The sequence below is a fragment of the Nyctereutes procyonoides genome, unplaced genomic scaffold, assembly GCF_905146905.1.
Source record: "Nyctereutes procyonoides isolate TBG_1078 unplaced genomic scaffold, NYPRO_anot_genome, whole genome shotgun sequence".
Taxonomy (NCBI): domain Eukaryota; kingdom Metazoa; phylum Chordata; class Mammalia; order Carnivora; family Canidae; genus Nyctereutes; species Nyctereutes procyonoides.
Window position 1 is genome coordinate 42,836,418 of NW_026575121.1, and position 15,718 is coordinate 42,852,135.

At 36.1% G+C, this 15,718-nt stretch overlaps 1 protein-coding gene across 2 annotated transcripts in view; it reads left to right on the forward strand.

Annotated features, from left to right (window-relative positions):
- GPC5 (glypican 5) overlaps positions 1 to 15,718 on the forward strand; it is a 1,134,491-nt gene that overhangs the window by 326,324 nt on the left and 792,449 nt on the right. For both annotated transcript variants that reach the window (XM_055335624.1, XM_055335625.1), the window contains one exon: positions 269 to 394. In XM_055335624.1, the coding sequence (XP_055191599.1) occupies positions 269 to 394 (126 nt within the window). The remainder of the gene's footprint in view (positions 1 to 268; positions 395 to 15,718) is intronic.

Below are 15,718 nucleotides of genomic sequence, written 5' to 3' on the forward strand. Positions count from 1 at the left end.
CAACTTCTTGGATTTGAGTTATATAAAATTCATACCCTGTGAAAACTTGGATTCCAAAGAGTAAATTTGAATACTAGCATTCTTAAAAAAAAAAAAACTATAGTGTTTATCTTGATTGTTTGAAGAGTATTGAAAATCTATAAAAAATAAGCGGTGAAAATAAAAAAAAAGTTCCATTCTAAAATTTCCACATAACAAATTATACCATTTATATTGGCATTTATTATGGATTTTTGGGTTTAATTGTTTTCTTTGTTTTCTTATTCAGGGAATTTATCAACAGCCTTCGACTGTACAGGACATTCTATGGAGGCCTGGCTGATGAGCTTTGTGTAAATGAATTAGCCGCTGCTGATGGGCTGCCGTGCTGGAATGGGGAAGATATAGTAAAAAGGTATTTTATGTGTAGTAGTATGTGAAAATACAATGGCTCCTTCATCCTTGCTTTCTTTTTCCAGGTCTTGAATGAACCACTTCAGTTTTAACTTTGCCACACAGGTTAGAGTGTACATCAATTTTGTCTCTTTAGTTAGAAATAGATTTGATCTTTTTTGACATTTTAAAAATGTGATAGCATTCTGTGGTGTTTGAACATTCTTCCTTTCTACCTACCTCAGATCTACCAACAATCCCACTTTTTCAATAATATTATTTACCTTCTGTTCAATCCGTCTTGTATCTAGTAGCTCATTTTTTTTGTCTAACTTTATGAGTTTTAGAAAGTGAAGAAATTAATTGAAATATGAATACCTGTGTAAAGATTCACTGATAGATGAATATGGGTCTCAGCGGTGTTAATATGTCCATCCTACAAGTGTCTGTTTGTGAGTGTGTATCTATGTAAGGCGGGGTTATGTCCATTTGTGTCTGTTTGAAGCATTATTCATTTTTTAAAAAGATTTATTTATTCATAAGAGAGAGAGAGAGAGAGAGAGAGAGAGAGAGAGAGAGGCAGAGACACAGGCAGAGGGAGAAGCAGGCTCCATGCAGGGAGCCCAACGTGGGACTCGATCCCGGGACTCCAGAATCACACCCTGGGCTGAAGGCGGCATTAAACTGCTTAGCCACCGAGGCTGCCCCCATTTTTATGTTGTCAATTGTTCTCAAGCTCAGGAGTGAAATTTTTTTACCTTTTATTCCTCATTGTCTAGAATTTCTTTGACATTTTCTTTTCCTTTGCTTCCTATAACTAATTGTACTCTGAAATAATCTCCTGAGCTTGAGAAAGGCCTAAATTCTCCATAATGTATAACACCGGTCAATAATAACTGGCTGGAAATTGGTCTTTTGATTTTCCAATGCTGGTGATTGTATAGAATGTAGGCTTGGGTTGCATTTGGATTTGAATGTTTTAGTATATTTTATTTTGAAAAATCTACAAAAAGAAAGATAGGGTGTTAAGTTTTCTGATTTACAAAAATGCCTACTCCTCATGAAGATAGGTAGTTTAGTTATCACAATAGTGATACATTTATTTAAAATATCATTAACCAAAAAAAAAAATCATTAGCAAATTAAGCTTACCATAACAAACATATACTCCAATTAAATACATTTAAAATAATAAAAACTGTTTACATATTTCTGTGTGACCATATTTATTATAGTTAAAGCTTATATTCCCAATACATTAAATGGTTATCTTGTAGTTTGTATCTGAATATCTCATAGAAATTCTTAGATTTTATAGAAAAAAATTACTAAAGACAGGAACATAATTAAATAAAATATTTGGCTGACATGGCTAGTGTTCTTTTTTCACTATGTTCTTTGGATGTTAGAATGTATTTTCTAAATTTATTTTTCTTGCTTTTATTCAGAACACTGATAGTATGCCTAAAACTTTGAGGTCTTATAGCTTTCATTTCAGTAAAAATTCTACCATTTAGATCTAATAACTAAATTATACTTTGGCTTCTGCTTTCTCTTTTCACCTTGTTCAAGCTGGAATTGAACTTTTTTGTGTATTAATGATTTTTCTACAAGGGCTAATGAGAATCCCACGGTGACTGATGAAATATTTAGTATATTATAAGGACATGTAATATATTGCATTGCATTATATCATCTCATTCTAGAGCTGCAAGAACCTTAGTGTCAAGTTGTCCTACTTCTTTCGACTGTTTGGTCTGGAGTTTGTATAATAGGAAATGCTGTTGGGGAAATCAGTGATTTGGGAAAAGTTTTTAGAGGGATAGTATTTTCAACTCAATGAATATATTTTCTTCTATATCATATTTTTCTTAAGACCTCATTCATGGTTTAGGAATTTAAAAAACTCATCTTTAGCAAGAATTCTCTATACAAAGCATCCACATTTCTAATCAAATAAGTGAATTTCGTAATTCTCGTTTGCTTCCAGAGTATTCTCCCCTCCTGTCTGTCAGCCACTTCCAAGGGCACTGTTTGACTCCACTCTCCTGAGAACAGCTTACACTTTGCCTTAATCTTCTCTGAAACACCCCTTGTACCTCATCACCTTAACTGCCATTTTCCTATCCTTGAGAGTATTTCTTCTGGTCCATCCCAATTTCATGGGTTCACAACCCACTTGCACTTCTCTTGGCTCCCCTAGTAGCAGACAACCTCACCGCTGGCTCTCTAGCACCATCTCCAGGCTACTTCTAGTATGAACATTTCAGCCCTGATTATTTTCTCCTTCCCCCAAGGTTTTACAAGCATTATCTCATTTAATTCTCCCAAAACATGGCTCCCTAATTGCTCCAAAACAAGCTGATTGGGTGGTATCTCTTTTCTATTTGACCTTGAGAAAACCCTCATGGATACTTGGCTTTTAAAAATATATATATTAAATTGTATTTTTATTTGTGGCTCAGACAATTCTTGATATAAATATATAGCAGAATTTTTTTCCCTTCAATGCAAAGTCAGTGCTAAAATCTAAATATCCATCATATCTGGTTAATTATGGTGTCTTCACATGGAATATTAGGTGTTAGTCAAAAACAGTACATATTTTTATTTACTACTGTGGAGTAATTTCAAAAAATTATTAAATTAAAAATAGTTAAAACTAGGATATTATGTATTTTACCAGCAGATCTGAATAAATAAAAAAAATAGCAATATTGGTTCTGCATAGAATATTTTTGAATACTTATATGAAAAGTACTACTACACTTAAGTATTGAGGGGCTTTTTAAAAATTTGCATTGTATTTATGTTGCATGAGAACAGATGTTGCAGTGATGTTAGAATTACAGGCTGTTATTCTTCTTTTTATAATTCTTTTTTTTTTGAAGTGAAAGTCCTATTTTTATATTCAATTTCTAACTAATTTGGATTTCTGTAGTAATTGTACTAGGTATAGTTTTGTCAAAGCATTAATGGATATGGTTAAATACTGAACTAGTGAATTTATCTAAGAAGACTTCAATATTAAGTCAAGTCCCAATAAATGCTGCAATGTTGAATTATTAGCTACTCTCTCCTTAAGCAAATAGGAAGTATAGCAATGATCACTATGTGAAAGCACTAAAATCCTCAAATAAAATACTAATTTCAGAGACCTGCACATTATTTGAGATAAATAATGCCCTTGAATTTTGAAATGACTATCAAGTGAGTGTATGCCACATTTGGGGATAATAGTGTTTTTTCCCTTTCTTACGATAGGTTATAATACTCATTGGATTCATTCTAGAGAAATTATGCCAAACATATCAATAGGATAAATTGGTAGTTGAGACTAAGTCTATCATTCATTATAAGAGCAAAATGATTATTTTGGCAAGACTTCTTCTCCTGAAGGCATTTTTTAGGAGATGATTGATAAGATTATTTATGTGCACAGACATGCTGTCTGGAAGAATAGGAGAGCCATACTGATTGTTTCAATATTATGACAGTCCTATAAAATTGGGTGAAATCACCTTTGTGCTCATCCAAAGAGGTGGAATTCTTTTGTGATTGTAGATAAAAAAAATCTCATATATCTGTGGTACATGAGGAGTATTTAATTTGTGAAACAAAAATCTATTTTAATTCAAGTGATTTTAAAGACTGCATGCCTGTCATATACTCTACTGCTACGTTGAGTTCAGCAGTTCAAAGAATTTCTGGTTCAAGATGAAAATGTATGACTGAATTCCATGCAGCCTCTATCTCTTGAAGTCCCTCTTACCTACCCCTCCTGTCTCTTCATCATGAAACAAAATTGTTCTCTGAAAGGCATGTCAGTCTTTCTGTTCTCAGAGCTCTGTTCTCAGTTCTCTGTGATTACAAATTGATTGTTTGATGATTTGTGCCGGGCTTTCTGAGTATTGAAGTGCAGGTGACAGCTCCTTAATTACCAGAGCTTCCTTTTCCCTTCTGACTAATAGACAGATAATTCAGTTACTCTCCCCCAGTCTCCAGGAATTTATGACCTGCACAACAACTCTCAAACTAGCTAGTAGCTGTGAGGTATACTAGTATAATTAATAATCCACATGATTTCTACTTCATCTTGAGTTAGTTATTGTTCCTTAATGCTGCTTTCATAATTCAGTGTTTTCCTTTCAAACTCTTATGATAAGGTGCCCCTTCTCAACATAATATAATTGACTTTTAAAAAATCAGATATAAATATAAGACTTTAGAGGTCTCTGAAACTTCATGCTTATCTATTATCAGATTTCCAGACAATGATAGTTTTCCTGGAAATTATAGATAGATAGATAGATAGATAGATAGATAGATAGATAGATAGCTATCTGAATGTATCTGTCAATTTATTTTGTGATACAAAGCTACAAGCTGATCCCTGTATGCTCCTCCTTGGTTCATACCTCTCTCTGAAAACCTTACATTTTAAAAAAATTTTTCATTGGAGTGTCAATATAGTATTTTGTAACTTCAGTTTTTTTTTTCCTTTACATTATCTATCTGAAATGCTACTTCATCTTCAGTCTCTCTTCTTCTTCCTGACCTTGCTGCTTTCAACTATATTTTATTTATTTTTTTAAACACCTGGCCTGGTTTGCAAATGTTAGGGACTACAAAGCAGTCAGATCTCAGGATTGTTCTGATTTTCATTAATGCAACAACTAGTTGCTTTTCCTGCATTGCAAAGGCAGTATGTTCTTCGTGAATTAGACAACAATCTGTTTTATATTTCTTTTTTTTCCATTGCAATTTCTGTCTATGCAATCAGGTTTCTAATATTGTTGAAATATACCTTCATAATAATCATCATACCTGTGGCCCATCTGATTTGGTTCAGAATTCAAAGCGGCTTAGGAGATGTGGTTAGGGGATGCCCCCAACGCTTCTTCATAACAGAAGTCTACCTTGGGCCCTGAATTTCCCACTATTTAATGGAATTATTTTCAACTACATCATTTTCTCCAGGCAACTGTATATGCAGCTTTGCCAAACTCCCACTTTCATCTTGAGTCATCATGGAATGAGACTCATTTGCGTTTGGTCGTAACCTCTAACTCCACCATGACACCTATAATATTTTTTGCATTTGTATGCCATATATCTTCTCTCTTCTTACCTACTGCAATTTCTTTTATAACAGAACTCTTGTATTACCTGACAGATTAAGAATGATTAGTATCACTGAACACCTATCAGTAATTTTTTAAAGAGAAGAGGACTCTGAAGAACAGGAATGTTTATACAGGTTATTGAAAACTAAGAGATTTGGGAATCGGAAAGGTGACTTGGTGATAATACTTTGGTGGGGAATACTTTGGTGTGCGTTCAAAACTGAGTGCTGAAAGATGAGAAGAAAAAGGATGAGTCATAAGAGTTTCTGCCTATGGCTGACTCAAGATGTTGGTTAGTTGATTTTCTAACTTAATCTTAAAATCATGCATGTCTCATTATGTGAACTTCCACAGACATTTTTGGGAAACCAGAGTCTAAAGAACTCTAAGAAGCCTGTGTGTTCTGGGTTAGAGACATATTAGGTGTGACTGTCTTTATCACAGACAGAGAAGGCATCTAGGTTGGGGTGGATAAAAGAGCCAAAGTCTGCCTAAGGTCAAAAGCCTGAGTTTATAATCCTCAGTAACGGATGACCTGAAATACTTCTGTTCTTTTGTAAGACAAATAAAAAATTATGGTTTTAGATATATTAAGAGGAACTGTTCAATCTGTCCAATTCATCCTATTGTAGAATACACATTTTTGGTCCCACAGGACAAATGCAGATGTGGCTGATGTGTCAGCTTTGCAGATGTCTTGGTTGTACGATCTCACTCTGCCTTACTCTAGCTCACTTGCTTGGCAAATAATTTTTCTTTAAATGGTGTTCGAGGGATCCCTGGGTGGCGCAGCGGTTTGGCGCCTGCCTTTGGCCCAGGGCGCGATCCTGGAGACCCGGGATCGAGTCCCACGTCGGGCTCCCGGTGCATGGAGCCTGCTTCTCCCTCTGCCTGTGTCTCTGCCTCTCTCTCTCTCTCTCTCTCTGTGACTATCATAAATACATAAAAATTAAAAAAAATAAATGGTGTTCGAAGTAGTTTGATACTATAGAAAATGACATAAATGGTAGCAAGGGGATGCACTTTTTATCCACTTTGCTCCAAGTCCTGACATTCTTAACTAGCGTTAGAAAACCTAGGAAAATGCCTGTTTTTTCTCAGGTCAGTATACATATTTTGGCCTTTTCTAAAAAATGCTCTATTAATTTGGTCACTGAATGTTATCCCATCTTCTGAACTGAGGTGTTACTTCTGAATCCCTCTTCACTGGCTGACTGGCTTAGTAGCCTCCTGTCTCCTGTTAAGCGTGTGATCATTACATTCAGGGAACTGGACTCAGAAGGGTGAGAACGGGAGCTGCTTCATTAAAACCCACTCAGAAGGCTTCTCTCTATCTTATCACTTAGAATGAAATCATGGCCAATTCTCAAAACCCTTTGGTCACTGATAGTGTCTAAAGATCATTTTTTTTTGTCATCAGTCCCATAACCAGTGTAAATTCCCATAAAAAGTCTAAATTATGTAACAAAAAAAATCTAGTCCAACTTAATAATCAAAACTCAAAGTGGTCATTTCTCCCCCTTCCTCAGTTGGGTACCAAGTCACTCTAGGAGGTGCCTGTAGTGAGGAGTGAACCACCTCATGTTTTCCTCATCTATTTGCCAGCCTTATGTTCTCCTTGACCTCCAGGCAATGTTTCAGACTCTCCTTTGCTTGGAGTTTGGGAAAGAAGTGAGAGAGAAGAGGTAAGAGAAAGGAATGCTCTTTTTGACTGATAATTTTGTATTTCTCATTACTGAGTTCTAGCTTGGCAGGTATTAAGAACTCATAGTGTAAGAGTTTGTGTGCTCAAGACAATGCTTCCTCTCCATTTTTCTTCCTCTGACAGTAAACCTCTGGCTCCTTTCTGCTGAGATCTTATAGTGGGGTCTTTTCTCCAACATGGTCTTCTCTAGACCATAGAAATGTTGCTTCTCAAAAAAAAAGAAAGAAAGAAAGAAAGAAAGAAAGAAAGAAAGAAAGAAAGAAAGAAAAAAAGAAAAGAAAGAAATGTTACATCTCTCTCTAGCTTTTGGTGGAGGAAGTACAGCCTATACCCAGTGTAGCTGCCTCTCTTTACTCTGCTGCTAGGCAAGGAACTTCCTCTACAAGCATGGGGTACCATTCTTAGGCATAGATCTACTACCAGTTCCTTTTATTTCTTTTTTTTTAAGATTTTATTTATTTATTTGAGAGAGAGAAAGCAGGAATATGGGGAGGGAGAAGCAAACTCCCCACTGAGCAGGGAGCCTGACATGGGACTCGATCCCAAAACCCCATGACCATGACCAGAGCTAAAGGCAGACACTTAATGGACTGAGCCACTCAGGGACCCCAGCTAGTACTTTTAATCTTTCAAATGCAAAGGATCCCTAAAGCCTCTCTCAGTTAGGATGAATGAATGTGAGAATGCCACAACTGTCCAACACGTTTCTTCAAAGAAATTCTCTCCCTCAGCCTCTTCAACCTCAATCCTTTTATACAATTAAGGTGGATTTGAAGATGATGAACTGCAAACAGTTTTTAGTCATCTAGTTTTTGTATCTAGCACCTGAGTTTGGAATCCCATCTATTGTCTTATTCTTGGCTATTTTAAAGAAGGCCATTTTAGCATCCTTTTGCATGCAGTTGGAACTGGTGTATAGAAGACAGAAAACTAGATTCCATGTTCAAGATACTGCAGTAGACCTTGAATGATATGCAAAGGTAAGACATTGTCCCCACCTCTGAGGGGCTTAGAATCTAAAAACAAGTAGAGAACATGTTCACAATATATACACAGCAGAACAGATGCTGTGAAGTAAGGCAGACCAAAAAAATCTCACAAGCTTTCAGATAAAGGATGGAAATCTCATTTGATTGAGGACATTAAAAAAGTATTTAATAAAAGAGACAATATATGATATGAGTCTCCATTCATTCATTTTTTCCTATTCATTCATTTAAAATAACTTCTCTAAAATATTTATGGATGAGATTAGATGTTGTCTGGGAGTTGCTTTTAAAATAATTCAGTGAATGGGGAGAAGAGGGTCATGCTATATATAAAACAGGGTTTTCTGTGTGAGGATAATCATGGGAGCCATATTATGGGTACAAGGCCGCTTATTCTCTGTATTTGCATATGTTTGAAAATTCTATAATAAAAGTACAAAAATGATTAAGACATAAAGAAATTACATTGTCAAGTAGCTACTCTGTCACATTGTTCTCAGAGACACATGAGCTATCTCTCATTAGATTAGGATATAGAGGAGACACAGAACAAATAATTACAAGTGTGAATAGTTTGCAGAATCTTTAAGGTTGGATGGAATTTTAATCAGCAGACCTGGAAGAAGAAAGAGTAGGAACAAATGCAGTCTCGAAAGAAATACTTCAACTTTGGTGGCGTATTAATTGCACTATTCCTATTTGTGGATATTATTATTTTTTGATTATTTTTTCAATTATTTTTTCTTCTTCTCAACTGTCTCATTTGAGCTTCATGGCATGTCCTATTTATTATTAAGCCTTCCTTTGTCCATTATACCGGCCATTCATTCAGAAAGCTCTTAAAGACCAGATATTACGAATGTTAGGCTCAGGAGCCAGGCTACTAAGGTTTTTCGTAAAAATTAGCCACTTACTAGTAAAGTGAATTCAGGCAAATTCATTAACCACTAATTGTATCAGTTATGCTATTTTAAAAATGTGGTTGACATTAATACCCATCTCATATTTGAGAATTAAATTTTAATTACAGAAACAATTTAGAGTACTAGCTATCACATAGGAAATATTCAACAACTGTTAAATCTTCATATTATTAGGCACTATATACTCATTTAATTCAGTAGGAATGAAACTCTATTGAATTCAACTTCTCTCTTCATTGGATAAATTCTAACATGGGTCAGAAGACTTGAACTTGGAAAATGAAGATATGTATGGAGGCTAGTTTATGAGTCAGTAAAAAATAATATTAGGGGTCTTGGTTTGGGATTTGGAGATAGTCCCTTATTAATATTTTAATGATATTATTTAATATCTTAAATGACAATTTCATTGAGGTTGTAAGTAAAAAATATACATCTTAATAGGCAGTTTGTCAAATACTGTAACTGTAGAGAGTTATTGTCTGACTTGTACCCGCTCAACATATCAGTTTTCATAAGGGATCACTAAAAGTTAAGATACAAAGAAAACGCGTTATAAAATAAAAACATTTTACTCCTAAGCAGTAGTTTGGGAATATTCAGTCACTCACTGAGCATCTTAGGGTTGATCATTAATGAACTTTCAGTTGACTGGAAATAAATCTCTGAAGCCATACTAAATTTCAATATGTCACCCACCAGATTGTTTTGGTGACATGACAGTTTTAAGGCTGCTACACTTTTAGCTATTTCTTTCCATCCATTGAATTCCCAGAGGAAACACATACTGTGAACAGAATCCCTAGAACAAAATGAGATTGAACATCAGCCATCACTGTGTCTCTACTCAGTTTCTAGCCAGACCTACAATAGTACACATATTTTTAACCTGTTCATTTGTTTCCATCAGGGATTGTGTGTAGAGGAAGATTTAAAAAAAAAGATAGCAAGATAAAAGTTTACTAAAGTGGAAACCTAAAGGACCTTTACCCATCTGTTTGGCACAGAAGTTGTTATCTCTTTGGGGTTACGGATTTCATCTCAGTTCCGTAGACGTGTGACTTCCAGATTGTGTTATTGCAAAACAGCAGCCGTCTAAAAGGCCTCCAGGATGCCTATACCTATTTTAGCCGGATCAGTTCCTTATTTATCCTTCATTTTCATATTGAGCTTACATGTGAGAAACTGTTCCCTATTCAGTGAAATAGGTGTAAGTTTGTTAAACTATAAAGAGGACACATAGTTTTTCTTAGTCTAGTCCTGTATTTCCACAACATAGCATATAAATTCATCAACGAATGATTATATTTTAAAATAAAATGCCAGAAGAAAGATGAGAGAGAACAGTCATTTATTCATATACTTTCCTCTTCAAATAGACTCCTGTAGAGTCTCATAAATTTTATTAGAACATCTCATCAGTTATCAGCACATTTTATTGCCCGACCAACAGAATCCTTATTTTCTGATGTATTTTTCCAGGCAAATTATATAAGCTTTGTTAGATATTGTTGAAATGGGTTTCCAAAATCTGATTTGAACTTACGTGCATGTTAATGAACGTCACATACGAAGAATATTGACCTTTATGTTTTGACGTATCTAATTAATATAATTATTTCATTGTTCTGAAGATTTCGTTTTCTCATAACTATACTGAAATGAGGAAATGTTTCAAGATTTTTGTTGTTTTCTTTTCCTGGGGAAATAGATGAATGCAAATTCTTTTGAGTATTTGTTTGTATAACCTACTAACAAAGTTCTGTCTTTAATCAGCTGTATATGTAATGGCAGCCATAATGAGTTCCAGATATAAATCTTTCAGGCATTGAATAAAAAATATAAGAGTCTTACAATCATGGAGGAAATGAGTCTCAAGTTTGGAAAGTAGCTTAAAAGTTAGTCCATTCTATACAGTACAAAACTCTAAAGAATGGTTGGGAGAAGGGAAAATGTAATAAGAAAATTTTGTGCTCTATACACTTTGAGGTAATGCTTGCATTTTTTATAACATGACCACATTATTATAATCAGAAAAATGGTGCTTTCATCTTAAGGGATACAATACAATTTTTGGGTTTCCTCTATCATATCAGCCAATTTTTAACCTGAACTGGTAAATTACTATACACTTCTTTCCCCCATTCTATACTGTTCTGACAGCAAGAAAGCCTTCCTTTCCTATAAATTAAAGACTCATTGCTGTTGGTAATGTATTAATACATGATGTGTGATGTAAGCATACTCCTATAAATTTCATACAAATTAAATATGAAATGACAGTTATGTATTGGATGAAACATTGGTCCTATTTTGTATTACTCTAGACAAAATCTAGGCATTTTTAGGTATACTGGATCATTAAATCAACAGCATTTTGGATAATATATTTAAATTATTTTGCATCAAACAAAATTAATATCTTCTTTTAGTTAGCATGGAATATTTAAATATAAAGAGTACTGCAAAATAGTAAAATATGTTTGGTGCTATTGGTTTATTAGTGAGTCACTGACATCTAATTTGAAGTCACATTTCTCAATTGGGACACATGGTTCTTCAGAGGTAAGAAGTGATGCACAGCAGGGCAGGAGCCACAGCATCAATGGAACCTGCAGTGATTGGACCTCCTCCAGCTCCACAGCAGAGCCAGCGCAGCCAGGGGCCTGCCGCCGGGATGGCTATTGGTTCTTAAAGCTCCTTCAGGCAGAAACAGAGTGGCTGGAGGGCTGGTGCTGCCAGATGGACAAGGGGACCAAAGAGAACAACCTCTCTGTAGAAGTCTTAGGAAAAGTCCTCAGTGCTGTGGGCAGTGCCAAGCTACTCATATCCCAGAAGTTCCAGCAGTTCCAGGGCCTCTGTGAGCAAAACCTGAACCCTGAAGCCAACCCATGTCCGACAGCCCAGGACCTGGCAGGGTTCTGGGACCTGCTACAGCTGTCCATTGAGGACATCAGCATGAAGTTTGACGAACTCTACCACCTCAAGGCCAACAGCTGGCAGCTGGTGGAAAGCCCCGAGAAGAGGAAGGTGAGCATGGAGCAGTGTGGAGGGGAAGTCCAGGGACAAATTCCTGGTCAGCACCAATGCTGCCCACATCTGTCAGTGCTGCTTGGCTCCTTTCTCTGTGTGTCATCTTTGAGCTGGGGGCTCATGTTCATCAGTGCGCGGGGTCCACGCTGGACTCTCGTCCAGCATGCCACTCACTCTGTTCAGTCGAAGCTGCCCCCAGAAGCATGCCATCCTGCCCTGCATGTCCAGAAGTGGGGCTCCTAGGAGACCATGCCTACAGCCCTGAGCACTCATACAGATGTGGCTGTTGGGACTTTGGAGGCAGAAAAACAGTCCTCCTGGGGCCAGCCTCTAACATGAGGCGCGGGATTCCTTATGTAAAACCATGGCACCCAGTGGCCCCTGTGGTTATTGGAAGAAAAAAAAATGGGCATAGAGTAACGTATTAGGTATATTAGTTAGGGTTATCCCGAGAAATAGAACTAATGGTATCAGTAGTATCTATCTATCATCTATCTATCTATCTATCTATCTATCTATCTATCTATCTATCATCTATCTATCTATCTTTCTATCATCTATATAGAGAAATTTTGAGGAATTAGCTTATGTAGTCATGGAGGCTGGCAAGTCTTAGGTCTTTAGGGCAGGCTGACTGGCTGGAGATTCTGATTGAAGCTGATATCTTAGTCTTGAGTCCAAAAGCCATCTGGAAGTAGAATTCCTTCCTCTTCTGGAGACCTCAGTTTTCCTCTCAAGGTCTTCAAATGATTGGACAGGCCCCACCCACACCGTGGAGGTAGTTTGCTTTACTTAAAGTCTGTTTTAAATGTTATTCACACTTGGGGAAATTTGAGTGGCTCAGTTGGTTAAGCTTCCAACTCTTGATTTCATCTCAGGTCATGATCTCAGGGTTGTAAGACCGAACCCGGCATGCAGCTCTGTGCTGGGCATAGAGCCTGCTTTGAATTCTCTCTCTCCCTCTCTTCCTCCCTCAGATCACTCTCTCTCTCTGTTTCTCTCTCAAAATTAATTAATTAATTAAAATAAATGTTAATCACATCTAAAAAATACCTTTACAACCTATAAACTAGTGTTTGATGAAACTATTGGGTACCATAAATATATCCAAGTTGACACACAAAATTAACCATCACAAGTAATATTCTAGGTGATGAATCAGAGGACAAGTTAGTGCTGTTTTGGAGCTGCTGTTCTAGAGATGGATGTGGAGGAGGCTGTGTTCTAATAAATCTTCAGGGAAATCTCTGGAGGAATCATATTTAAGCTGAAAAATGTGGGAAGATCTTGTTTTTACAAGTAGAGAGAATATCATATCTCATGTGTCTGAGGAACAGAAGAAGAACCAGCATGCACAACAGAGAGATATGAAGGATGTGGAAGAATTGTCTGTAAGGAGACTGTTGATAGGGCAAGTGACTGCTCACAGAGGTCAGGGGAGAAGTTTGGATCTTATTCTAGGTACCTTGAGAAGTAATTGCAGGTATCAAGCCAAGACTCATATCATCTGGATGCTTCATGGAGAGTAATTTTGAATATAAAGTTGAGAGAGAAACAATACAATCATAATGGTTCATATTGGCTAATCTGTGCGTGGTGTGTGTGAGAGAAGAAAAATGATAAAGAGAAAGAAATGGCACATGTACCTCTAAAGAATAAAAAGTTATCCATAGTGAATGAAAACCTTTCATATTTGTGTTATCTGGGAAATGTCAGTCTTATTGCAGAGCAATGCATACCACAAGGAAACTACAAGCATATAACTACACTGAGGATAAAACATGCACAACATATATCACAGAGAGACTCCCCCCCTTCCCTCCCCATTGAAGTGTTCCTCAAATGAATTAGAAAAACACTAAAAATCTAATAGAAGAGTAGACAAAATACATGAATAGACAGATCATAGAAACTTATCAGGGGCTCTTAAACATATGAAAAAATACCCTCAGCTGTACAAATTAAAGAATTTCTAACACAAATCAAATAAAAGCAAATTAAATTTTAAAATTTGTTGTTTTCACTGATGTTAAAAAGATAATTAGATTTGATAATTCACAGTAATGACCAAGGTGTGGAGAAAAATGTGTTTCAATCCTATAATAGGAGGGGCAATCATTTCTACATCTTTGAAGGACAATTGGACAAAATCTGTCAATATTTCAAATGCATATGACCTTTGAATCAATTTTTTAACATTTAGAATTTATCCTCTGGTTTACTCATATATGTGAACAAAACAGAATTGCATAGTTTATGGTAGCATAAGGTATGGATGACAAAAATGCCTGTTAATAGAGAAATAATTAATGGCTATGGTATATTCAAAAACAGAATATAACATAGATTTTTAAAAAGTAAGAGGTAGCCATTCAAGTAGTGATATGGAAATAGCTAGAGAAGAAGTGGGCTGGAGTATATTTATAGGAAGAAATAAATGATTGCTTATATTTCCATGTGTTTTATAATTTACTTACCATGTGCTTTCAGTTCTATTCTAAAAAAATAAAAGTAAAATTATCCATGTAAAACATTAAAAGAAAATTATCTGTCTTTCTGAAATACAGAAAGATATATTACTTAAGAACAATATCTTGAAAAGCCTATGGATCAAATGAAAGTAAACTGGCCAATAAAATAAAAGCAAATAAAAATTTCCTAAATAATTTTCAATGTTAAAGTTTAGAATTATTTGAGAAACCATTGCATGAAACACTAAGAAAATGGTACCTTTTGCCCTGAAGTCCAAACCAGTGGTTTGGAGATTAAAAGATGTTGGGGACAGACTAGCACTGCCTCAAAACTGCCTCTCCCCACTAACTGGGGAGATCCCCACTAACTGGGAGATCCCAGTCAATTTGGGATCTCAAACCCTCCCGGTTCTCACCTCTCACACCTCAGATAAGGAGATGTGCTTTGGACTGAATGTGTTCTCTCCAAAGTCATATGTTGAAACCTAACCTCTAATGAGATGATATCAGGAGGTAGGGCTTTTGGGAGGTCATGAGACTCTTCCTTCAAGAATGGGATTAGCTTTGACCAGAGACCCCAGAGAGATCCCTCACGCCTTCCCCCATGTGAGGACACAGTGAAAAGATGACCAGGACTCAACCTCTCCGCAGACACTGCATATGCTGGCAGTGTCCTTGATCTAGAATTTCCCAGCCAACAGAACTGTGAGAAATAAATGTGTGTTATCTATAAGCTCCCCCAGTCAATACTGTTTCTGTTAAGCAGCCCCACTGGAGTAAGATAGATTGGATAGAGATAAGGAGAGAACTTGGTGATTGTTAGTGAGGGTTTTTCTTGCCTCTTTAGTGATTTTATTACAGTTCCTGCAGTATCATACCAGAATGAATAAATTTATCACGTAGATGGTTTATTATATTTTAAAGTAAAATGGAAGAGAGATGTGGCATAATATTCATACTGGAAATTTATGCAGAGGGAGCATGTGAGTAGTATGATAAAAAATTAAGTTACTCCCAGATATTGAAAAGGCATGGGAAGATATCTGGCAATTGGATAGAATTAAATTTTTTTTTATTATTTATGATAGTCACACAGAGA